This window comes from Pagrus major, chromosome 10 (genome assembly GCF_040436345.1).
Source record: "Pagrus major chromosome 10, Pma_NU_1.0".
In the NCBI taxonomy this organism is placed as follows: domain Eukaryota; kingdom Metazoa; phylum Chordata; class Actinopteri; order Spariformes; family Sparidae; genus Pagrus; species Pagrus major.
Window position 1 is genome coordinate 8,027,270 of NC_133224.1, and position 27,639 is coordinate 8,054,908.

At 41.5% G+C, this 27,639-nt stretch overlaps 1 protein-coding gene across 1 annotated transcript; it reads right to left on the reverse strand.

Annotated features, from left to right (window-relative positions):
* Window positions 1-1,222: 1,222 nt before the first annotated feature.
* On the reverse strand, window positions 1,223-26,784 carry vax2 (ventral anterior homeobox 2). The gene is made up of 3 exons (XM_073475676.1): window positions 26,550-26,784; window positions 22,116-22,303; window positions 1,223-1,763 (listed from the first exon to the last, which is right to left on the reverse strand). The coding sequence occupies exons 1-3, from the start codon at window positions 26,782-26,784 to the stop codon at window positions 1,266-1,268; spliced, it is 921 nt and encodes a 306-aa protein (XP_073331777.1). The 3' UTR covers window positions 1,223-1,265.
* Between the last annotated feature and the right edge of the window lie 855 nt (window positions 26,785-27,639).

The window sequence follows — 27,639 nt, forward strand, 5'->3', positions numbered from 1 at the left end:
TATATGACAAAGAAAAAGAGAAAGTTGTAATGTTCTGGAAGCTGGAAGCAGACAATGTTTGGTATTTCTGCTGAAAAAATGACAAATGACGATTAAACGAAACTGTTGCAGAATCATTTTCTAGTCAACAAATCAATTCGTTGTTGCAGCTCTCGTCCCAAACACACCGAGAGAAAAGAGATGCGAAACAGAAATCTCTGGATCGACTCTGAAGAGCGGAACAACGCTTTCATCTCCGGTCGACACAAATCTGCTTCTGTAAATGAAAAATAGTTCAAAAGCTCGGCCAGATGTTGTTTGAAAACTCTTTTTGAACTCTCTCTCAGAGGTCTGCTCAAAGGGAAACTGTGACATGTGTGAACTAAAGGTTGAAAAGTTAATCCGGGTTCAAAAGGTCACTCCTCTGTTTGACCTTGACTTGCTTCAGTGATCGGAGGACTCAAGTGCGACACCTCCAAAGCTTAATCCACGAACACTTTGGCAGCTTTCTCACACAACTATTCCTCTTTCTATTCTCGTGTTCTTTTATATTAAACTATCGGATCTAGATATGTGATTTTTGCACCATTTCGTCCAGATCCTAACCACATATTATTTCATACACAAACACAACCAAATAAAGAATTTACAAAAACTACTGCTGGACACCAAACAGACTGATATTAAAATGCTACGATTCTTTTTTTTTTTTCAGTGTTTCTTCCATATTGTGAAAGCACATTAACTAAAATCAAACATGGCCACTTGTAACGGGAATATGTACCCAAATGTGTACAAACTGCTGTCTTTGAAATACCACTCAGACGCTGATTCAGTCTGAACTATCCATGTCAAGTATTTTTTTTTTTCCTGAACAGTAAATGAAGGCCTGTATAGAGAGAAAAAGCACACACACAAACTCACTGGACAAAAAAAGTGAAGAGTCACTTAAAACCACTGCGAAGAGAGTGGTGATAAAAACATCTGTCTGTCAGGATCACACAACATACACACACGGCATTTCTGCAAAAATTCACAAGTTTTTTCTTTTTTTATGTGGGAGAGTTTCCGTCACATCACGTCCTTTTCACCATTTGGTGTCAGTGTGCTCGACAGTGCTGTGGCACAAAATGGTGCCGCAAGGAGATCAACCTGGTGTCTTCCTTTTTCACATTTCTTACGATCCAGGATGCTTCATTTCTCCGTCCGCTCGAGTGTCAAACAGGCGGCTGAGTAGAAAAGCTCTTACAAAGTCCCCTGGTGTCCTTAAAGAGTGACACGTTTACTTAAGAAACCGTCTTCTTCCCTCCCAGATCTGCCTCCTTCCTGTCCAGCCGCATGTACGGCTCAAAAGCTGAAGAACCGCACCCGTAGGTGGAGGTCAGTTCATGATGAGCGCCCCCCAGCAGCGGCATGGAGAAGCAGAGGGAGTGTGGCGGTGGGACGCCCAGCCGCGGTGAAGGTGGGGTGCCGCCCAGCGAGGGCAGCGACAGCCCGAAAGTCCCCCCTGGTAGGGAGCTGGGAGGGGTGCTGCTGCTGATGCCTGGAGAGGTGGAGGAGCCTCCACCCGGGCTGCTCAGCAGGGAGCCGTTGTGTCCCGGGTGTGGAGGCCCCAGGAGGGAGTTAGGTGGCGGGACGGGGCCCGATAGGAGGCGGCCCTGCTCCAGGAGGCGCAGGATGTTGCAGGTGGCCAACGACTCATTTGTGGAGGAGGAACGTTTGTCTGAATCCTTGGTGGTGTCCTTCTTCTGTTTGGTCCGGCGGTTCTGGAACCACACCTTCACCTGCAGCAACACAACCAGGAAGAAAGAGTCACATGATCAGTTTTTATCTTTAACACACTTTGTCAGTGTTTAATGAGAAAACTTGGGAACACTGAAAACACTGGGACTGTGGTAGATGCAACATGATGACCATGTACAGCTGGTGCCCTTCTGATTTTTTTTAGCCCCTGCCCCTCAAATATCCTGAGGCCGCCACTGCTAGGGACCAACGACAACCATTAGACAATAATAGTGCATTGATTTGGTTTAGGTGGGCTCAAACGGCGTGGCGTGGTACACTAGAGAAGACCATGAGTGGACATAAGATTTTCAGTTTTACTCCATGATTACTAATAATCGTATCGGCCCTGACAAAACCATACTGTCAGTGCCACACGGCTTCTTCTGCTTACAGTCTTTGAGTTATACACACTGTTTTCTTCTCTTTAATATCATAACGTGTGCAGATCACTCGCTGTGACTCCACCTGATTGTATTATCCTACATCCTCTTTGCATGCCCAAAAGTTAAACGTGTGTGCAGCTGACTTCTTTGTGACCCCATCCATACTGTAGCACGCTCTGTAAGCTCACGGCTTGCGAGCGGTGAGGGCACGCAACACCTTAGCGGTGAACCAGTCATACACGCATAAATCCGTGCAGAAACAAGCAGAGATGCTGTAATCCCCTGGCACCAGCCATTGGATCAACTCTGTGTTGTTTTTCTCTGCACATTTGATCATGGCTGGTCCCACGCACTTTACCTCCTCTCACACTTCACGGCTCTCACGGGCTGGAGGACGTATGGAGGACGGGCGGTGATATCAGAGCGGAGTGGGAATATTAGTGCAGGTAGAAAAATAAACTCCCGTATGTGTGCAAACGTCGAGACATTACACAAATCAAGCTGTTTGCACACACCTAGTTGGATTTACAGGAAAATGAAAGCGAAAAAATACCAAATTAAAGAATTTAAATCAACATCTGCACCATCGTCCCCTCTCACGGCAGAGTTTCGCCACAGGAGCCATCACGCCACCGGCAGCGCATTGAGAAAAGCTCGCTGAACTCTGCCTGTCCTTGTCCGCCATGTTTAATTGATGCTCCGCAGCGCAGCTTTAATGTATAGCGTGTGGAAAAGTTGTGGCTGGGCGGGGCGTTGATTGGAGGGCACGGTGGGGTCACGGCAGATCGCTGCACGGAGAGCCACACATGAAAAATGTATACGAGCCTGACCGAGATTCACTGCAGGCTCACTGCCGTGTGGCATGACGGGCGGTGGGTTATACCGAGTGGGTTTGTCAACTTGTTGTCATCGGGGGGAATGTTAATGAAATGCTCATACAATCTTGTCGTCTGGATAAAAATCGCTCGCGAAATGAAATCGTAAACAGGTTTGTGAATCGTTGAAGTTGAATCGTTGCCCTGTTCATACTTTGCAGAGGAAACATCTGTGGAGAGTAATTTCTTTAACCCAGAAAATGAATTGTGAATTGTGTCTCGTAATGACATTTTTGCCCTTTCTCGACCTTTTCTTACATTACCCTCAAGGTAATTCTCTGGATGTGTGACAATAGTAAGCCTATAAGTCATTACAGTACAAGGTTAACATCTGAAGCACAATACAGACTCAGAGGCCGCTGTGTGAGGCTCATCTGTGGTTCAGAAAACTCGCCAGTTATGAAGCCAATCTGTTGTCTTTATTGTTAAACAACCTCCACTGCTGATGAAAATCTATCTACGCGACTCTGGTAGAAATGTTCATGAACGAGGTGTTACAGTTTAATTCACGTTACATCCTCATTCTCTGACTCTCACCTGGAGGTTGTAGCAACAAGTGAAACGCACTGTTTCCTTCAATACGGTTACAGATTTATCTGGTTTCAACATTGCTGGAAATATTCGGGTAAATATGTTAGTACACAATTCAACAAAATCTATGATTAAGGTCCCGTCATTTCATCCAATTTTTTCTTTCTGTTAAAAATAAATGAATAAACTAAATAAAGATTTATGCCACAAAGCACAAAATACATTTTTAACTAAACTTTACCATTTATCAATTATCCCTGTTTTCTGATGTGACTGACTTAATGAAACATAAGTTTAGAAGGTAACACTGAAGTAAACAAAAAAGATATTTGCAGATTTTTGTTTTATATTTTCTGACATTTTCTGACGAGGTGTATATCTAAAAAACTACAAGCACAGAGTCATTTGTTTCAACACAACTTAAAGATATATCATGTAACATTTCAGCATTAAAATGTCTAAAAAACGACTAGTATTTTATTTTTAAGCAGTTGTGTATTGTATTGTATTGCAGCAACTGATTTCTAACACGTCATACGTGGTTAATAAATACTGTGTAGTTTATCTATAAACATTATTTGAATGATTATAAAGTTGCAATTCATTATTATAAACTTTTACAACTGCTTGATAAATGGTTCACTGTTTGTTAACTGTGAAATAACTACTAACTAAAGTTTTACTAAACTCAGCTGAACAGTCGTCACAAGCGTGTTTATCTCTCCTCTTTATCAAACCTCCTCCATCCTAAAGTTCACCCAACACATCGGAAGTTATTCACACACACGACAGATTTCCCTTCGGCCTCTTCACGGCATTTCGTAGAAATCCAGTTATCTAATCCCTGATAAACTGGGATTGGCAGCAGATGATGTAAAGGAAATTCCTGTAACAGCAGACGTGTGTAATCCTGTGACGGTTAATTCAATGAAACGTTTCACAATCATTTGTTGATTTACACAACAGCCAGACGACACGTGTAAGTAAAATAAAGGATGCAAACGGAGCAGGAAGCTATGTGAGCACACACACATTCACAGAGGTCACATGTGTCCTGAACACGCGACAGTCACACATACGCACACACATTTTGCAGTGAGCCAATCTCTCACATGACCCCGTTCATCAGTAAGACCCACTGTTCTGTCCGTCCAGATCCTCGTCGCTGAGCGGGTGTAAAAAAAAGACAGTTTGGGGCTGATATCGCAAAGATTTTCAGGTTTCAGTTTCACAGACTTCAAATAGCGTCTTAACTTCACTTCAAAGGATCATCAAACACGCTGCGAGTCACTTCTTACAGTTTCATCTCCGCATGCTGCAGAGTTAGAGTCAGACAGGTGTAACAAAGCATCGACTTCTAGGAAAAGACTTTTTCCAGCTAAATCATGAGTCCAGGGGTTCAATATTTATCCGATTATTTCCTGTATTGTCCAACTCTCAAGTTGGCACACCAGCGTAACACTACTCACGACTTTAAAACTACTTTTCTGGTCTCTCCTCTCAGATTTTTGGCAACAAAAACGCACGGATTGTTCTGCAGAAGCTATTCAGAGAAAATATTTACATTTTCTTTGGAGCTGTGACCCGCATCACTGAAGTTTCTACTGAAATGAGACTAAAGTGAGTCTTTCTCAAGCTTACGTATTTCCACTTCTTTTCCTTTATTCACAGTGAAGACATGTTGGCGTCTTGGCGACACTTTTTCCAGAACAAAACCAACGATATTGAACAATTCTGCGCATGTATTGACTGTTTTCTTACTTTCAATGCCAAAGTCAGTAATGCAGCTATTACGGCTTCATTTACTATCAAAGTAAATGACAAAGAAAAGCAGCAAATCCTGACATTTACGAAGCTGGAACCAGCAAATGTTTGACAACTTTGCTTGAAAAATGACTGAAACGATCAATACATTATCAAAATAGTTGGCAGTTAATTTTTCTTTCCATCGACTGATCGATTTCAGCAAGATTGAACAGATAGCAACACTTGGGGTTAGCAGCTCAGGTCGGACGCCAACCCAAAGCACCAGTATCAACTATTTTTCTCCAGGAAGTTTCAGACGCCGAGGACCGCAGTTCAAGTCTGCATTGCGGCATTTGTAAGCGTGACACCTCTGGATTACGGCAGTTTTTGTAGCGACCACAACCGGATATTTTTCACAGGAAGTCGGGCCTTCCCCCAGCCGTGTTTGTGGCAACAGAACTGGATGTTTTGAAGAAGACCTCAGGACATTTCCAGTTGGGTTTATGGCAACCAAAACAGGTACTTTAAGCCAAACGATGATGTTTTCCTAAACCCTAACTAAGTGATTTATATGCCTGAACCTAACCAGAGCATAAGCACAGCGTTGCAGCACAAAGAAACGAAAGTATAAACTTATTCGTGTTTTGAGGCAGTGAACCTCTCTCCATCCTTGCTTGTGAGCGAAAAGATGCAAAAAAATCTGTATTTCAATTGAGTTTATGTCAAAAAAAGGATAAGCAAATGATCACATTCTGTTTTATTTATGATCTGCACATCGTCCCAACTTTATCTGGTTGTATTTCCATCAAGGGCACTTTATTGTTTCAGCATCAACACTTCACACTCTTAACTTTTCCAAAGATCGTCAGTGATTCCTCTGATCTCTCCTCGTCTGTGCACTCTCATAAAAAGGGGTTCATTAGGAGCCAATTTCTGTCCCCCAAGGTACAATCTAGACTCATTTACCCCCTCAGGCTAAATATTGGAGCTCAAGGTAACTATATGTATCCCTTTTTAAAAAGGTTGATTTTTGTTCCCTTAAATTAAGGTACAAACTTACCAGAGTTACAAAGGTACAAACCAGGTACAAATATAAACCGTCTTTTCTGACAGTGCAGCATGTTAACACAGCACCTTTGGCAGCTGACACCAGGCACCGGACTGACAAGGAGCTCGCCCAGTCGGGTGGCATGAGCCAAACGTAGCTGTGTTTATTGTGTGGAGGTAATCAGGCTGGTTGGTGTTAACTAAAGTATCGCTGCACTGCAAAGGCGGGCTCACCAGGGCCAGTGAGATCATAGTTTCAGCTCCTGACCACGACACAAATAATGAGATCGGAGCAGATCCCACAGCTCAGAGAGGAACACTGACACCAGCAAGTCTTACTGTAAACACCCGAAACAGGCACAGAGGCAGGGATAGTGGAGATGGATATAAGAGGGAGACACAGAGGGAGGGAGGGAGGGATAAGCAGCAGAAATTATCTCCATGTAGCTGCTTCTCCTTCCTCCCAGTCTATATTTAGTTGTCTCACACTCTTCCTCTCTTTGATCTCTCTCTCTCTCTTTTACTCATGCGCCAACGTCTGCCAAACATCTACATCCCACAAAAAGCTTTCACTACGGATGAAACTCCCAACCAATCCCTCTCCTTTATCCCCATGCCGCGGGCGTGGCTCCGTCCTGTTCACATCCCAGTCCGCCTATCCATCGCTGGGAATAAAAGCAGGGGAAGAAAAAGCTTGCTGGTGTTTTACAGGGATTTTATTAGAGAGGGGAAATGATGGGAAGAGAAGAAAGCAAAGCTGCCTTTGGTACATCTACACTATTGGATGTAAATCCTTTTTAATGGGATCCAGGGTTCAGAGCTGGGGCAGAGATTACCAAGGGAGATCTGAATCTGCCGTGACCTGCGTTTGCCCCGGCCTCGCCCTCTGGACCCCACCCTGCCTGGACGGGCGAGGCCGAGGCCGAGGCCGAGGCCGAGGCGAGGCCGGAGCAAGATGAGGAGGTTTGGACTGAGGTGAGGGTGGAGAAACCAAGACGGGTGGAGGAATAGGTGTGACGAGAACAACGCAAGAGGCCGACCTGACATATCCATAACATTGTGTTTATAGGCCGTCATCCATTAGATCAATATATAGAGGAAAATAGCGAGCAGTGCTCGTCCTCTTTTTACCGTCTTTTTGATAAATGTCGACGGATTGGACGCACTGACAAGAAAACAAGCTGCCATTTTACAAAAAGTCCAGTTATTTTGTATTTTTATCCCATAAAAACACCCAAATCTACAACATGTCTGTCTCTTAATATATACATATACATATATATATATATATATATATATATATATATATATATATATATATATACATATATATATATATACATATATATATATACATACATATATATTTGTGTTTAGTAAACATTACTCAAACAAGAGGAAACAGTGCATTTGTTGGGGACTATTTTCAGCCTTGGATGAATACACATTTGACGCTCTAGTGAATAAAGAAGAGGGTGTATGTGGAACTGTCTAAAAATAAACAGTGCCCATGTTTATAGTAATGAAGGGAGCATGCCAGACAATGCAGTACTGTGACTCAGTGATGTGTTTTTAATAGTTTTTTAACGTTTCAGTTTTATCTAACACAATCTACGATCAGAAAACATAACATTTTACGAGCCATGCGATTTAAACCAGCTGCTGCTTTTGTTAATTTGAATACATGAACTGTATCTGAGACAGCCAGACTGTGGCTGCTCATGTATTGATAATTGTCAGGTACATTTTTTATGATTTGCAAAGCAGCAGGAGGAGTGGCGGAGATTGTAGGTCTGGATGAAGGTTTTTTTTTACCCTTTTTCACCTTTTTTCTTTACAATTTTTATTAATTTCCACCCATTAGATAGTCGATGGTCTAAAATCTGTCAGTAGTTGTTATTTTTGCTTCACCCTGTAGTCCGACTGGCAGCTTAATTTTTTAAATTGGTGTCTCAGCCTATATAAGTGAATAATATTCATTGTTAAACTTTACAAATTATTAACTTTTATCATCTGTTTGTACTGTTTTTATACAACAGACAGTGTCTCGGTTAAGAAACACAACAATACAAAAAACAGTTACAAGACAACACATAATCACTATATAACAACGTCAGCAACCCGAACAACAATAACTTCAAAACATGAAAACCATACCACAATTACAAGAGTTCGTGAGATTAAGTGTTTAGGTTTTTACATGATGAGCATGATTTCAGCCAGAATTTCTTCTTAAATTTTAAATATTGTTATTGTTTAAAATTAAATTAAATTAAATTAAATTAAATTAAATCAAATTAAATTAAATTAAATGTGCCACTCTCGTAATTAAAGGTTGGTCACAAAAGAAAGAAAACAGCGTAACATTAGAATAAAAAGGTGTAAAGAGGAAAATAGACACAAAAAAAGTGGTTTAAATATGTACATTTTAGGATGTGATCAGTTAAACTGATATATATTTATAATTCAATTTTAGATTTTTTTAAAATTACTTTTTACAGCCCTGCATGGTTTGGCTCTTTTATATACAGTATATCTGATATATCAACGGCCTGATAACCAGGTGTTGTTAAAAGTTCAAGACAAATTATGTTTCCACTTTAATATCAGGTCAGCTGCTAAAAAACATATTAAAACCTCCCTGTTATTTTTCTATATTTGTTACGCGTTTATTTTATTTTGATTTAACCCTCCATATCTGACCGTTCCCGGTAAAAGTTTAATTTTATGGTATTTTTTTTTTTTTATGTTTGGGCATATTAATCACTTTAACTGTGGTTTTAAAATAGTTACTTAGGTAACTTACTTAATTACTCTCTGATAATTAAAAGTAAGGGTGGGAATTTTATTTGTGTGCATGGAAGTGTCAATGTTCCTTATTGTGTGTAGAAAAAAATACCAAAAACAGAAAACATTTAAATATTTAACAGTCACCTCCCTGTGTAAACGTAGGGATGTTTATAAAACTGCCAGGGATTTTTTTAAAAACCTCACACTTTCACATCTGCCATTAAATTCAACTGTCTTAATCGGATCCGCTTTTTATTTTGAAAGTCCCTCCCTTCCCATTTGTCCTGATTCAACTGGAAATACGTCACAATAAGGAAGCAACGATCATCCGTGAAGCGCAGAGGACAGAGAGGAGAGAGGTGGGACGTCACCGGACCAGACGAAGGATGAGGGCAACGAGACGCAAGGCGGGGGGATAAAAAAATGAAAGCATGGGGGGGGTAAAATGTACGCAGGGAGAGATGATCGGGCCGCCATGCATGAATACACAGGCCAGTCGGGCAGAGGTCAGCCAATCAGAGGCCTGCGCTGTGAATCCAGACAGCTGCAAACAGAGCGGCAGGCGGGCAAACTGGGCTAGAGGTAGAAAGGTTAAGCCAGATCAAGATCGAGTGTACAGATCAACCGGGCATCCATATGTGTCCGTTCAATAAATCAGTTCACCTCTGGCCCAACATGCCCCTGTGTCCAGTTTACAAACAAGAAACAGGAGAAAATATGAATAAAACCCGATCTGTTGTTATTATTCCGCCCCTTTTGTCTGATAAATATACATATCCTATACTGCATGCTGTTTTTAATCACCCCTGAGCTCTGCTGACCTAAGCTACAGCCACGGAGAGCATTAACCAAACATCTAAGTGATAAAACAAACCCCTCCCGCCGTCTATAATGCCCATAATGCAAAGTGAAATGCAGGATTGTGGCGATAAAGTCTTTAAGAAGGACGCTTGGTGACTGTCTTTCACACTTTCCGTGACCCCTCCAGCAGCTCGGTGCTCTCGCTGTGACCCGGTTCAGACCCCCTGATCCCAGGCATGTGATGAGCAGCAGCACACAATGAAAACTCTTTTCCGTGGAGGTTGTACCAGGCTGAACTGTACGCCACAGACCAGTGGATACTCAACTATACGTACTGTAACGGACCAATGGCAGCCAATGTGTGTTCAGCTGTATGTGACGGACCAGTGGGCACCATTACTGGAGAAACGAGGAAAATTAACAAGGAAACAATGATTAACTCAACTGTGTGTGACAGATCAATCAGCCTTTTATCAAATCTGTTAGAGATTAAATTAATGACCCTATTTCCAATTATTTACAATTAGAATGATTGTCTTTTATTGTGAAAGTTGGCTACTTTCAGGCCTTCATGCGTTTAGAAATAAGCTTTAAAAAGTTGGATTATTTATCGTTTTATTTTATTTGTGAAAGGTTTAATAGTAAAACAGATTTTTTCGCAATTTCATGTTTTGTACCAAAGTTAGCTCAAAGCTAATTTACATCTGAGGCCGCTTAGTAAGTCACAATTAAAACAAACACCAAAGTCATGTAACGTGTTTTTTCTAAATATATTTTTCAGTTTGTTAAAAATACTGAAATCAAGTAATTTAAAGAGCAAACTTCAAGTCATAAAAAAGTGTCAATCTTAAGCTAAATATGTGCCAACATTAACTTAATGCGATAAGGTTTTTTAACTGTATAATAGCCTCAAGTCTCTCTTGTCAGTCAACCAGTGTCTATGAAGAAGACTGCGCTGTAGTTTACATCTTTTTAATGGAAAATCCAATTCAGTTGACAATTTCTTTTTTTAAATGTTACACTTAAGTGATTTTCTATCCTAATTCTATTCTGTTGGTCTTGTTTTGTTGTTTTGTTGTCTATCATAATATACGGATCATTTTTATTGAATGCTCTTATTGTGAAAAATAGCTACAAGAGCTATTTCACCTCACAAAAAAATAAAACAGATTAAACAACACATTTTAAACAAATCAATGTAACTTTTTGTTTTTTGTTAGAGGAGTCTGCCCGGTCAAATTTAACCTTACGGCGGATCAATAACGGTCCATTTTGGCCCTGATTTAGACGATCAGGTCGAAAATGTGAAAAAACTACAGATATTTTCTGCGTTTCTAATCCAAATTTATCAGGCAGGTGGTGTGAAACTGAAGGAATTTGGACACATGACTATGACTCATAAATCTGTAGTTACTCACTTATATCCGATGGCTTAACACTTCAAAAAACGATTAAATGATTTAAACAACTTCATGGACTTTTATGGGTTCAAACAAGGAACTAATTGTGGCATAAATAAAAATATATTTATAGCAATAATGTATTAAAGGTAATCTACAGTGGCGCGTCCCTCTCTGCAGCAGTCGAGAGGACTGAAACTGGACCCCATGATGTTTGTTTTTTATAAATCCATGTTGACATCAGCGCTGCAGCCCTCCTCACTCTGATGTTTCACGTGAGATAAAACGACCTTCAACATCCATCCTCCTCCTCCCTCCATCGTCCCATCCTTCCTCGCATCCTCTCACTCTACACCCCTCAAAACCAGTCCCACCATCACATCCTACCTGACCCCTAAACCTCGAGGAACCCATCACCTAACCTCGCCCCGAGTAAACCCGATCTGGTGCTCCATCACCGCAGCACATGTCCAGCCAGGTTCAGCCAGGGGTTAACCCCGTCTTATAGAATCGCTGGTAGATATGGCTGCCTAATCCTCCTTAGCGCAAAAGCACTTGGGACTGTTATGAGGCCCACCTCCACGTCTCTCCCCCCTCTTCATCCCTCCACCCGTTCACCGCCCTCTCTCCCCGCCAGGTCCGGATAACAGCCGTTACCTCCCTCCTTCACACACTGTCGTGTTCGAGATGCGCGGCGCTCGTTCGCCAGAGAAGCCAGCAGGCGTTTGAATGTGGTCCATGACTTTTCTTTCATGTCACCCCGCAGTCGCTCCAATCACTGTTGGGTCTTTTTCTTACGCAGAGCTCCCAACAAGGACGTTCAGCTTTTTTGTTCTTTTAGGAATCACATTTGATTCGTTCGGTTGTTCTCACAGCTGCCAGCGAAGATTCAACAATTCAGCTTCCATATTTGAGATTTTCTGAAAGCGCATGACACTCTTATCCTTATATCACACGTCTGATCGTCCTGCTGCTCTTCCTGACACTTCTTCCTTTCTGTTAAAGGTTTTTTGGGGGAGTTTTTCCTCATCCAAAGGACAAAGAGTGTCGTACACTAAACACATAATAAAACCCTTTAAATGGTTCATTTGTAATTCAAGATTTTTACAGTGTTACAAGTGTTGTTGGAAATATTGTTTTACTCCCCTGAAATTATCGAAATTACAGTTATTTTTTCCATAAAATACATTGTTATAGACCTAATACTTAATAAAAAAGGCCCCTGATGCACCAAAGGAATGAATTACACTGTCCATACTGAGGTTTTTGTGTTTTTCACCAGCAAGCAAACAAATGATAAATAAACCAAGGCTACTCTCGCTTCTTTTGCTATCCCACAACCAGCAAAAGAATAAATAAAACACTCAAACCAAATCCTTCACTGTCGAATTAAATAAAATGTGTTTTATAAATATTAACGTCATTTTATGTAAATATCATGTAGAAGCAAGCTGAGAAAACCAGTTGAAAGTGTTGATGTGTGGCTTTCACGTAGTATCTCTAAGAGACTATTATAGTTTAATTTCTTACATTTTCTTCTGTATTTGTGAGTATAAATAGTGAATTATTGAGTGATTATGACTAAAAATGAGCACATTTTTGGATGTGTCCGTCTCATTTTTCATTTCTTTTGGTTTTCTGGCAGCTTTATACCACTTAAGATAGACAACATGACCTGGATGCACTGATTTTAAGAGGGCTGTCACAATATTAGATTTTCACTCCACGATTATTGTGGCCTAAAGAATTCACGATAACGATATTATCATCATATCTATAGAAAATGTTAAAAATATATGTATTGTTTATGTGTTTTTTCTCTTTTTTGGAAAATAAATTACAAAAGTGTGCAAAAAGAATGACACTTTTTCTGTTTTATAATAATCATATTATTAGTATTATTAACACAATATCAATATTTCAATTTAGAATATCACGATTATCGTTATATCGCAACACGTCTAATTATTAACAAATCAAAAAATATAATACATCCAGTAACATCTAATAGTTTTACTTCTGTTATTACTTCTTACTACCAGTACTTTTACTTTCTCTTGTAACAAAGTAGATTAATAAAGACTTTAGCATCAATGTTTTGTGGGAACATTGTGTGGGTTCGTCAGGTGTCTGTAAGCTCCCACGCAGGTAATCTGCCACTTTAATTGCATTACACATTTGTCTGATGAATGACACAAAGTGGCTGCGAGGACGACCTCCGACTACACCGACCGGTCTGGGAAACTTGGGGTCAGACTTGAGGCGCTCGGTGTGTGTGTGTGTGTGTGTGTGTGTGTGTGTGTGTGTGTGTGTGTGTGTGTGCGGTGTGTGTGTGTGTGTGTGTGTGTGTGTGTGTGTGTGATTATGTGTGAAAAGTGAAAACCTCTTGTATCCAATTTTGCTGATTTTCCTGTTTTCACCTCAGTTGAAGGATTACATGCTCCTCCATATGTTTGGAAAATTACACCGTCACACACACACACACACACACACACACACACACACACACACACACACACACACACACACACACACACACACTTACACTTCACTCTGCCAGAAGCTGATGAAACAAGTCAATTCAATCTGTGAGAGTGATTAAGGACAAAGGCAAATACGTCTTAATTGCTATTATGTTCTTCTGATTATCTAATCAGTTGATTAGATAATCAGAGCCTCGCGGGTCTCTTCCTGACCATCAGCCGGTTTTGGACAGAATTTCGGAGGGCGTCTCTCTCGCTTTAGGTCGCCGCAGAGTTCCTTTACAAGCCTGAACACTTTAACTGAAAGCACAAAGGCAGCGAGTGTCCGTCTGTCTGCCTGCGTCCTTTCCTATCTCTTTCTCCATTCGGAGTGTTTGGACAAACCCCGTACTGTGCGGCCGCCTCTCTGCTACATCTGCACAGCTATACGTCATGGCCGGGTCCTCTAGGCCCCAGACAAGTGGCCAGACAGCGTCTGTCTGGGCCGTCATGGAGAACAATACACACAAGGAGTACATTCACTGTACGGAGACACATAAACACAACTTGTCATCCTGTCTCCTCTCGCCTCAGCCGGGGAAACACACATAGACGTACAGCACTTTTTAGAGGAAGAGTTGAATTTTTCTCCCTTTCATTCAACCAAATAAAGTGCAAAATAATCTCCTGTGTCTATTTCCCACTATTGCAACTGTACTATCCTCAGATCATGTGATATAAACGCCTGTAAACGAAACAAATTGCACAAGCCAGGTTTCGTAAGAGGTCACAAAAGGGTCACCTAGTTTTTTTAAGCACCTGCCCACCTCTCTCAAAGATCCTCTACATGACACGTTAAAAAAGAAAGCTTAAAACATACTAAATATCAGCTCCAGGAGGGCTGGTCCATCCCTGACCTCTGACCCCGCTCGGGTATAGAAAGCAGCCACAAGGCAAAAAAAAAAAAACACGAGACAGCAACGAGAAGCATTGTCTAAAAGTGCTAAAGTTCGCCGGAGGCTGTTTGGGAAATCAGTGAATTTGTCCGTGTGTGAGAAAAGACAGCGGGCAGGACATGAGAGGAAGTGTGACGCTGATCTCAGACGACTTGCGCACACACCTGTCGGGAGGTCGGCTGTTGCGCATCGAGGTGAAGCAACTATCCGAGTACGTTAGCTAACATTCAAAAAAAAGTTTACTGCCAAATTTTAAAATCAAAGCTGAACATGTCGAAACTTTAGCGAGTGTTGATATATTCATATAAAATGAACATATCTGTATTCCAACAGCAGGTAAATCCTTTATTTTACTTTCACCTGAGTTGATTCAGATTCAGAAACCAAAACACTTAAAGGTGCACTATGTATTTACTGTATGTATTTTTTATGCCTAAATAAACTGAATAAACAAACTGACCTTAAAGGACGACACACTTTCATACTGTTTTACTTTGTTTATATGTGGCTGACCCTGCCACCTTTCTATCTTCAAACAGTGTTCTGGGACCTTATTTTCCTCTGAGAACAGCTTGAACAGTTATGGAAAAAATAATTATTTCTGAGTTTGTATTATTACCTCAGTAATATTAAAAATGTTATTCTGAGTTTGAATTTCTTCTCCAAAACTACGTATCGCCCCTTTAACTGGACTTTAGCAGCACCTTCACGATCAAACCGCCCTCAGCTCGAGTTGAGCTGCTTCACCTTTCATCATCATCCAGAAAACAGATCTACAACGACCTGATAGCCCCTTAAACAACAGGTCCAAAAATGACATTTTGTTTTAGCTCAACTGTGTGTGAGCTCCAACTCGTCTGAGCCTCGGTGTTAGCATGAAAATGACTCACACACACACACACACACACACACACACACACACACCCGTACTGTACACTCAAATACAAACACACACCTCTAACACACCAGGGCCTGGATAATGAAGTTATGGCTCTGCAGCTACAGGTACAGGACATTTTAACCCAACCACGTACAAACACAGATGGCTACATGCTGTAAATACTCATTGATGCACTTAATTATTTCAGAAATATAAATTTTAAAAGGTATCCATCAGCTTGTGAGCTAATTTTACACAACAAATTCTCATTTTGTTTAAAAATAGTCTATTTTATGTCCTATATTCTTTTTAGTTCCTGCAAAATGCAAGACATTGAATAGTAATTTCACTGCGTGGTACAGTAGGCAGCTTCATCACAGTCATGAATTATTGACATATTTTTTAGGCTACAGCTCGATATTGAAATTTTGTGCGATAAAATCACAATATTTTATATTTTACAGATACTTTGATATCGATATTGTTACATTATTGTAGGGATGATTATTGGTACTTTAACAAGATATTAACATAATGACAGTTTGGATAAATCATCATCAGTAATGTGGATATAATGACTTAGTGGGTAAAGACAAGTATTAGAACGAGTCTGCTAAGTTCAGAAAATGACATCACTTTACTGTAATTCAGCCTTTAAAACCAGGAGAAGACAACACTTTTGCCACATCACAATATAAAAATATACAAAATCTAAGCCAATATAAAGTCTCATATCATGATATGGATATAATATCAATATATTGCCCTGCCCTTTTATGAATAAAGACAATGAATCAATAAAAACCTTCACTTATCAACCTATCACTATATTTAAAACAACAAAATGACAAAAACTGTTTCGTTTTGGGGGTTTCACGTCTGAAAATCGTGTTTTCTTCTCTAAAAAAACAACAACACATTCCCTGATCGGACATTTCCTAAATTCCTGACAGCTAAATATTAACCCATTAGTGTTCACAGCTGATCTTAGCACAAATCCACTGAGATTTTTCAAATTTGAGGCAGCAGTGCACGTTTATCTTTATATTTTTTTGTCAAAAATCAAATGGGCGTTAAACCACCTTTTTGTGAGTGTTTTTTTCAAGATAATCAACAATTTCTACCAATAAAGACAACAAAAATGTTGATTTTGTGATGTATATTCACCTGCCTGCAGCTTCCACAGCTAATTTTGAATGTAGTTGTAAGTCATGAATGGGTTGTGGTTGTTAAAACACATTCAAACAGTCAGCACAAACATCCCACATGAAAGTGGAGTTATCTCCTCAGAAAAACAAATGGAAAATCATTTGCCCACATGTGTGCATTGCTTTGTCAGCTATACATTAAAGATTAAACATGACTCCCATCACTGAGCTCTCTCTCTCTCCCATTTTCTGCGGGATTAAACCAGTTTAACGCGGCCCGGAGACCATTAAATCCATAGCTTCTCCATGGAAGGGCTGCGAACAACAATGGACTGATACAATGGGCAGCGCATACGTCAGCTGCACTCAACTCAGGAGGACTGTGGAAGAGCTTAAAGTGACCACACAGCATGGTGTCCCAAAATCTCCTGAAGTCACACTGCCAAAACCAGTCCCAACAGGCAGGACACGACCAAGAATGTGTAACGCTGGTGTGCAAAGAGGGGAGAAGCTTTCAGAAAGAAGAAGCAGGGAGTAGAAGTGAAGTAAATCTGAACAAAAGAAGAGGAAAAAGCCTCCAAAATGCTCAAATAATAACTTGGAGATACACTTGAGAAGCCAGAAAGAAGCTAAAGATCACACAATATGTTGTGTGTTGTTGTTGGAGCTCTCTCTCTGGTCATTCACAGCAGATTCACACATTAATAAGTCCTAGAAATGCTGCCAAATGTTCCTCTCTCCACATTAAACACAACATACCTTCAAAATAAAAGCATCCGTGAACATGAATCCATGCAGTCCCTCTTTAATCTATAAATCATCCAGGAGCAAAACGACCATAAAGTAACTGAGATGCACCAGAGGCTGTCATTGTTTGTGTGTTTTGTGTACACTCTCTCCCTCTCTCACACACAGACCCTCCCGCTGTTATCCTGGAGCGGGGAGCCACCTGCCGGGATGAAGGGAGACAGAGCTGCGGGCTGGTAACGGACTACTCAGTAACGCGTTACAGCGGCGTGATTACTGGATGCAGGGAGGGTTGTGAGTGTCCCCTCAAGAGACAGACGCGCTTCTAAACACGCCTTTAAGACAGAAACTGGGATTATAGGTGTAATTTGGAGGAAAAGTGTCTCTTCTGATCTGAAGGTGGGACTTTTTTTGCCAATGGACGAAATTAATGATTAATTAAAGTCCATATTAAGAAGTATTGGAGGTTTCTACTAGAAAACGCAGGTTATTTTGCAGAATATCCAACACTAACATGAAGCAGTGGGTCGATTTTTCCACCAGGACCCCGGATAACACCGACTCCACCCAGGTTAAGACGCCTTTACGAGGCCTTTAATAACCCGTTTGCTTATATTTCCTCTTAAATAATGTTTTTGCTGAACGAGCTTTCGTCAGGAAAGAGAGGAACCCGTGCGTCTTCTTGTCCCTTTTATTTTGAAAATACCATACGTCACATCGCCACGATTTAAAAATATCGCGACTTCTGGATACTTTGAAGAAATGTGAGTATTTCTAATAATCATATAATTTATTTACTTCCAGCCACCAAGCCAGCAGTCTTTAAAAATGTTAAATAATAAAATATATGATTTTTGGGGCCTTGTTGCGTTTTGGGTGCGTCCCTGTGTGTGTGTCTGTGTGTGTCTATGTGTGTGTGTTTGTGGGTTTCCAATGTCTGCTGCCTCATTGCGTGATCAGTTTGAATACCTGACCAAACTAATTGGAGTTACAGCATGGGTCAATGACCAAATCCCCAAACATTGTTAAAAAACACTTAACGATCCAGCAGCCTCCCATGTTACTGTAATTAGTATTTGTGTTTTCAGTCAGTGATAAAGGAGGCCTGTCACGTTTACAAAAGGTTCGTAATAAAAGTGTGTGATACTGTTTTAATCCCGGTGTGGCTGAGATAAACTCCTCAAAATGTGGAGGTCAGTTTTGTGCGTGATCTTAAGCGAAGACGAGTGCAATGACGTGACTTTAACATCATTTTCTACTAAAAAACAGATGTAAATCTCCAATTTACAGTTTGTGTTGAATGTGAGATGACAAAAATTTAATAATATGGGGGAAAAGGGACACAGTTTTTGAGGGTATGTCTGTAAATGAGACAGATTTGTTTAGCGCCAGGCGAAAGCTCTGATTTAATGTGATGAAAAAGACTCAATTTCAGCAGGTTACATGTTAATATGTGGATTTAATTTCATTAATATCATCAAAATTAAGGAGGACGTGTTTGTGCTCGAACAAAAACATCGAAAAAAGGCCCAGAACTCGATTTTGTATTTAGATAGATAGATAGATAGATAGATAGATAGATAGATAGATAGATAGATAGATAGATAGATAGATAGAAAAGCTATAATGGAGCTGCTTTCATACCCAGCGGTCTTTAATATGAACATAAAAAATCAAATGACTTCTGTGAAACCTGTGAAAGCCTCGAGCAGCGGACTGAAAACATCAACAAACACAGTAAGTCACCCGAAAACCACCAAACAGCCCAAACAACTCGCTTTTTTAGTAAAAAAAAAAAAAAAAAAAAGAGGGACCTTAAACTTTCAGAGCTTCCATCTTCTTTTTTGTGTGTGTGTGTGTGTGTGTGTGTGTGTGTGTGTGTGTGTGTGTGTGTGTGTGTGTGTGTGTGATCAGCCTTGAATGGCGCCCATTTGCTTAAACATATGCAGGAAGAGGGTGATAATAAAAAAAAACAGACAGAAAGAAAAGAAAGAAAACTCCACTAATGCCAACTAAAAGCCTTTCGATCGCGCTTAAAAGCTGCCTCAATAGCAGCGTAAGCATTAAGAAATTTCACAGCAATGGGTTTAATATTTCACGCCATTACTGCGGGACACTTTTTATTATTTACATTTTGTTCTCACTCTGAAGGTCAGGCAGTTTTCAGACGGGCTCATTCAGCCAATCACCTGCCGCCCCTGCGCCTCCCCAGCAGCAGGAAGCTGAGGCCCTCCCATTAACACCCCTAGTGTCAGCACTAATGAGGGACACAGTGGCCGCTCTGTTCCCAAATCTGCACACACACAATCACACACACCTCCTTCCCCACCACCTTTATGTTTGAGTGCGTTTTTTGTTGCTTATGTTGGCGCACTCCACTGTGATGATGCGTAAAGTTCCTGCAACAAGTGTTTGTTTTTTTTTACGCAGGAAGCGCTTTGAAACCTGCAGCATCCTTGGCTTTATTGCAAAAATAAAACACATAGGCGAAGATTTAGGCATCCTCCTACTTTAGTTGTACGTTTTTGAAGCTTTGGAGACATTACAAGACCCCCTTTTTTATGATAAGTGTGGTCTACGGGGTTAATTACTTATAGGACGATCTGGCGACGCATATCCAACAGGCTCAAGACGTGTTTTACGATCTGTGCTTGAAGAATACGGCAATAAAAGTAAGGAAGTGTAGTCAAGAAGTGTCGGCAGGTTTTCAGTCGGACATAAAACTCAAGAGTTCAGGGGCTAGTCGTCTACAGGCCCACAGAGATGATAAAAAACAACTAGATTTACGCTTTTCACCACCAATGCGCACGTAAACCTACAGTGTGTTGACTTCTTGTTTGTGGAAGAATGCTGGTTTTAGTGGCTTCTGTTGTAATATTGTGTAAAACATTTGTTTTGTAATTTGTTGGCTTAAAAACGGATTAAATGTTGGTCTAGAAACCTTTAAAAAAAACTGCCATCCAGTGTGTTATTATTGCGTAAATATAGTCATACATGGGACAGGAAGACGCATTTTAATAAGAGGATGTGGTGCTGTAAGAGGACATTACAAGAGCTCATAAGCTCCTAGGGAAGATTTTGAATGAAGCGCGCAGGGTCGATGAGTGAGTGCCATGAAATGTCTGCGGTGTTCAGAGGAGCCCCGGATGAGCCGACAGGCCGATCTGCCGGCCAGCAACACATAGGCTCAACAGTTTCTCTCTCCAGCACACGAACACGACGCTGCTGAAGACAAAAATCTGATGATGATGACTGTTGGTGCTGCGCCGGAAGCAAAAACGCGTTTATTTCCTCTTTTTTTTTTAAGGACGTGAACGAATCAGATGCAACCATCCGGCCACGCATGAAGTGTGCTCCTTCTGTCACGCACATGTAGATACAGTGCGCAATTCAATCCAACAGCCCCATGGTGAAAAAAAAACGGCCTTTTTGGGGAGTGCTGATGATGAATTTTGTGTCTGATGTGTCAGAGAGGTCGTGACTCATCTGGTTCTGAGGCTGTGGTGTTGTACTCAGTGTTTGAAATAAAATGTTCATGGACGTGTGCACAAAATTGTACATTTTTTAAATGGACCATGGCTACATAAATTATCATAGCCTCTAGAAAAATACGCAATAAGTGTGCAAATGTAAGGATGGCCTACCAGCTGGAGGTGCCGAGGGGTCAGGCTATATAATGACGTCATAATAAACGGTGCGAGACATTTTTGCATTAATTTGATTGGCCAGGATAACACGTACCTTGATCGTCATTAACAATAATTTACAACAATTTGAGGACGTTTGGCAACACCAACAAATTACAGGTCAAAGCAGCCACATCAGCTACAGTCAACAACAGCAGGAGGAGGAGAGGGAGAGAAAATCCCCCAGACTCCCTTTGTAAAATCCTTCAATTTTGCGAGTTGTCGAGTTAGGAGGAACTTTATAAACTATGTGAAGCGACAAACTGACAAATTCTTAATTATTTGGGCCTTCTTGTAAATTCGGCGTATGTTATAGCCTCGTTTTGGGGGGTTGCTGCATCCCCCTCGGCACCCTTAGCTCCCGCATCCATGTATATACTACTGTAGCTGTGAGGCCATGGGCTTCGTGCTCATTAAGGCCTTTATTGGCGCGCGCTCAAACCTCGAGGGCCTATTTATGATTAATGTGTGACTTTTCCTCTCCTTGAATATATGGAGCATACATCTGAATTAAACAGTCCGCCTCTCTTGTCAGATTGTGAACATTTTCCGGCCTGCGGTGTTTTTTTTGGGGCGGGGCAGCTATTCGACTCCTGGCCTCTGATTGGCCGAGGAGCTAATTAAAGGAGACACCTGTGATGAAGTTATTTTTAATAGTAAGCTCATGTGAAAGGGGGTATTAATAAATAAAACTAATAAATAAACATATAATAGCATTATTATTAAAAAGGAAAAAAGAGAAGCTAAAGCGCTAACAAGCAACCGGTGGCTAGGCTGCTAGCATAGGTTGTTTTTCTAATTTTCCATTTTTTGTTTTTGTTTTTTTTGTTTTATTCTTACATCAGTTCATGACCCAAAACATTTGCACTTTTCTCTCTGGACACAGCACGTCCTCTCACCTGTGTTTCGGAGAGGTTTAGCTGCCTTGCTAGCTCGGTGCGTTCACGGCCCACGACGTACTGGCACCGCTGGAACTCGAGCTCCAGCCGGTACAGCTGCTCGGCCGTGAAGGAGGTCCGTGTGCGCTTGGGCCGGTCCAGGTCGAGGCCTTTCGGCAGCACGATCTCCCGGATTGTGCCTTTGGCGTCTGTCCAGGAAAAAAAAACAACAAAAAACATAAAGTCTCAGAATATTTTTCAAACAAGCTACTAAAACTTTTTTAGTAGTTTTGGGCTGAAATGTATTTTTTTTTTTTTTAAATAAAAGAAATAAAAGAAAAGACAAACACACCATTCTCTGAGGCTAAAGTGAAATAGGCTCACATTGTGCCAAACTTGATGTAATATTCATGAGCACGGCTATGGGCTAATGGCCTTAGAGTGAAAAAAAAAAAATGGATGCATGAGCGTCTGTGCGTAAAAGCAGCTATATGTTTGTTATTTTAAACACGAGACAGCTTATAACAAACCTGAATAAAAGCTTTATTTTCATTATAAAAAAGAACTGTGTGTTGAAAAATAACATATTAAACCAAAACGCTTCTCTGTAATTGTGCTCAAACTCGAGGCTGTCGAGAGAGAGCTCATAATAATAAAGGCAAACACGGCCCTCATCACTATAAGCCTATAATCCATACGCAGCATTTGTATGGGGTGTTTGAGGAAAGGTTAACGGTCTGTTGATTGAGTTTTCTTCCCTCATGAATCAATGTCCACAACTCGAAACGCGTAAATTAGCCTCGGACTGCCTTGCGTCACCGTCAGTAAATTGTGGATGCCGTGCTCCAAAAAATGAAAACGTCTCGTGTTTTCATTGACTGAAAGTCAAATTTAAAAATCCTCAAATTAGCACGAGGGCATGTAGAATTATTTATGGAAGACTTTATCGGAAATAGGGGCTGATGAAATATGCACACGGGGTGAATTCTTGCTCAGTCCTGCCCTAATTTCTCGTTTGACTCTGAAGCACTGAATATCTGTCCTGATTGTTAAACCACAGGTTCATTTTCTCTGCGTGAAGTTTATTTCACTCCGGAACTGGCTGGAAAGCTTTACACTCAACTGTTTACACTACAAATAGTATGTCTGTGCGTCATTACGCATCCACAACAACAACAACAACAACATAGTGTGTGGGTTCTTGGACAAACAGTCATTATATAGTGTATACATGGCGTGTGTCGACCTGTTGGTGCTTTTGTGCATTTTATTTATTTTCTATTTTACGTTTAGTTGAGACGTTTAAAAAATTCAAAAATGTTTGTTTGCAAATTTTTTTTTTTAGGAAAATCTGAACTAATTTAAATAGAAGAAAAACAATATATATATATATATTAAAAATGTAGATTATGGCAATTAAAATAACATAATATTAGATGTCCTGGATGCTGAGGGTCAGTTGTTGCACCCCGCCCTGGACCCAGAAGTCCTCAGGATATTGTCCAAAAGAAAAAAGACAAAAAGAAAAAAAGAAAAATCACAATTCGTTGCTTTAACAATCCTCTAAATCGTTGTATTTCTTGCTACAGTGTCCGAGAATATTTGTTCGTATTTATCGCATTCAGTGGCAGCGCTGGCCAGACACGACCTCCTCTTTGTCCGAGGTTTTGAAGTCATGAAATATGCAATCCAATAAAATATGAAGCCCCTTGAATTAAATATGAAACAAAACTGATTGAGCCATAGTGTTTCTATAGGTAGGCTACCGGCTAAAAAAAAAAACACACACAAGCGAAACACCGAGAGTTCAGACTGAAGTTGAATCATTTAAAGTCAGACTCGAGCAGCAGTTACGTGTTTGTTTTAAAAAAGCGTGGCAATGCAACGTAAACGCATCATTTGGCGTGGATAAAGTCACGCAGGGGAACAGATGACACAAACCAAGTAAACGCATCTTATACGTGCGTCCTGGTCTGTATGAAACACTTTAATCAGGCCTGAACAAGCCTCCATCTTTACGCACGCGTAAAGACAGTGCGTACCAAAGACACGAATATGCAGGCTCGCGGCGGTGTTGGTGCACGTTTACACGTTTTCTCGCAAGACGCAAGTGAAGCTGTGATGGAAAACATTTGCGGGGCGGAGGAGGGAAAACCTTGCGGCTGTACGCAGACCTGCTGACCTCTCGGTGACCCCGCGGCCTCTCTGCAGAAAAAAAAAAAAAAAAAAAACCCGAGCAACCAGACTTCAGAAAACATATCCTCACACTACAGGCGTCGATCGCTCAGTGCGAGCTGTGGGCCTCCAAGACCTCCACCACAAAAAAAACCCGCCTCACACACACACACACCTACACACACACACACACAGCGCTGTCCTGCTGCAGGCCTCTTCCTCCTCTTATAATGGACACTAATAACCAGCGACTGATGCAGCAGAGTAACGACTGTGTGTTTAACTGATTCACAGAGAGACTATGAACACTTTCCAGCTCAGATCTCACAGGAGACACGTCGGGATGTGACCAGAAGCAGGGAAATGGTATTAAAAACGGTGTAATGATCAACAATAAACGTACAAAGAACACGTTTACAGCCTTCTGCTACGACTGATCGGCGCCATGAAGAAGAAGAAGGCTGCTTTGGGTTGATTTATATTATTTATTTATTTATTTGCTCTGTAATCTCTCCCCCCTCTCTCTTCGCCATCTTTCTTCGCCTCCTCCGTCGTTCACCGGGGCCTGTTTAAACTCGGTCGTCGCCACATTAAATCCACTATTCTCCAGCTAAAGAAACTCAGAGGAGACGGCACGAGTCAACCTTTAATATAAAAAAAAAGAGAAATATATACCCACCAGTATTCATAATATCCACAGCTGGGTCCTACAGTCCTACAAGCGAGAAGTGATAGGCCGACATATTGATTCCGTCCACACATAAAAAACAGTTAGGGCCTGCATACCACTGCAAAAGATCCTGCACACAAATATTGAAAGCAAGCTTAAATTTAGCTTTTTCTTTATGGGGTTCTGAATGGGAGGAAATCCTGCTAAATCCTGACTTTTCTCTTATTCGCCTATTAAATACCCTTAATGCGGGGAACTTTAAATGTTCCTCACATAATATATTTTTTATTCTATTTTTTTTTCCCTCACTGAGCTCGTCTATAACAGTCTGTATGTTCAGGCCCGCGCGCTGGATATAATAATAACAAGCATCTTTAATGCGAATAACCTTAAATAACCTCCGAGTCGAGAGCGACAGGCCGATATACATGTGGTCTTTATGTCAGTGTCACTGGCGCTCTGTGCGCGTCCCTGCAACCAAACCACACACATTTTACTCAACTATTTAATTTACTATAATTTGACGTGCAGAAATTAATTAAACAGAAATTGTTTAGGGGTGTTTAGTCTTATAACACAACCACAGAACCCCCTCTACTCAATCAGTCAATAATTTACAATACAGAAGAATAAAAACGCAAATGCTAACAATTTTTTTAAACCCTATTCTGAGTGTTTTTGACTGCTGTGGTTTTCTCTTAATTTGCTGGATTTTTTAAAGAGGTCTGGTGTGGTGGGGAGGCTGCTGGCCTCCTGCAGGAGGGCGTGGACACCCGGCATAATATTGAATTAAATATTATTCTGACGTTCATTAACATAACGTTGGCACACAAAGGCAATCAGCGACCGACAAGTACACACACACACACACACACACACAGCTTTATAGTGGAGAGCTGTGTGTGTGTGTTGTTGTTGTTTTTTTTTCACTATCTGCCTCTTTGTTGATAAAAGCGACACAACAGCCTCGAGGGCTGAATGTCACCTGATTATCGTCAACAGTTTTCATTTTCTCTCTCTGACACACAACCTTCAGCACACACATGTCTAAGCTGACATACAAAGTGATTGTTTTGATTATCGATCCGAGCCGATCAATTCATATATGCTCACATTAAACAGCACGCGGCCAACACAAGCGTTTTATTTCATATGGCAACGTAATGTTTTATTTTAAATTAACCCTCGCGGGTGTGGTCCGGTGTCACATTAATTTGGGCATCACGGAAGTGCTATTGTTGCCCCAGCAGGAGCTGTTATCGCAGCCCACCCCTGCACCTGGGGTGTCGTATTGTTGAGCACTTTGTTTAGAAATTAACTTCCTGTTTCGGACGCGTTTTGACATCATGATAAATATATATTATTATTATTTTATAGCACCAAACACGCAACTCCACATTCAGCTCCTCGTTCAAACACATCTGTTGTTTATTTTAATCTGAACTCGTGTAATTGTTGTGACTCTCTGTTAGAAGTGATTATTCTCTAATTGGGACCATTTTGGATGAAATAACAGCGATGAACTTAAAATGGCCTCAGTTTCCTGGAAACTCTCGCACATTTCCAGTCTGAGAATTTCTGGTTTTTTTGCTTTGCTTCCGTCCACTTACCCCTCACTAATATCCTCCGGCAGTAGTCAGGGTCCACTCCCAAAAGTTTGTCGTGCCCGTCTTCGCTGGAGGACGTCGGGGTGGACGCTGATGTCCCCGGGGTGTCGGTGGAGCTCTGCACCGGGGACCGGCTCCCTATCTCGGCGCGGCACTTTGTCTCCATCCGGTCCGGGCACAGCGGGTTGGGTCCACAGCGGTGGTTCCCATCGCCCATAGTCGTGGCCTGATCAAACATCTACAAGTAAGTTAGACTCTCTGAGATGCTCCCTCCCTCTCCGTCTGTCGCTGCTGCTCACCCTCTTCTTTCTACTTTCTTCTCCTCTTTGCAAGTGTTCTCCAGAGACGAGGAGAGCATGCCCTCCTCTCCCTCCAAATAAAAAAGTAGATCCAGTTACAAAGGAACCATGCGGTCCTGGAACGGGACCGGGGTGCGCTTCAGGTGTCGCGGCATGACGCGCGGTCCGGAGTCCAAACCAAAGAAGAGAGGGGGAGAAAAACTCGGGATCCCTGCTCTAACTATAGTAGCGCAAGAAACGCATGGTGCAAGAGGGCAACCAGATCTATGGAGGAGCGGGGAGGTGCCACAACACTGCTCACCCACGTAGAAATAAAGTAAGAGGCGGGCGGTGCACAAAAAGAGCCCACACAGCAGCGGTCACAGTTCAGCGTGCACAGGCCAGGAGGAAAGTTTCTGCGGGTTTGTCCGAAAAAAGCAGCAGCCTGTTACTTCAGCCCCGGTCTGATCGGCTGCGTCTGCGGATCCGTGATTGGATGTGGTGAGATGGCCACATAAGGGGGTCGGTGGTCTTCTGCTTGTGGAGGGAGCCCACAAGAAAAGAAAACCCTGCAGGAGAGGGGCTGTCGGGAAAATGGGAAATGGTCACATTTGCTCTCAGATAGAGTCTCGAGCACTCTTGTCAGTTTGTATAATTTGCTTCACAGCTGAAACATCACGTCTGAGCGGGGCCGGCTCATACACCCTGCCTACACTACCAGAGGAGAGCTGTTGGTGTGTGGATAATATTTGTGGTGACACGGGCTGCACTTTACAGAGGCAGGAACCCCGCGCGTCACTTCCTGTCCACGCAGG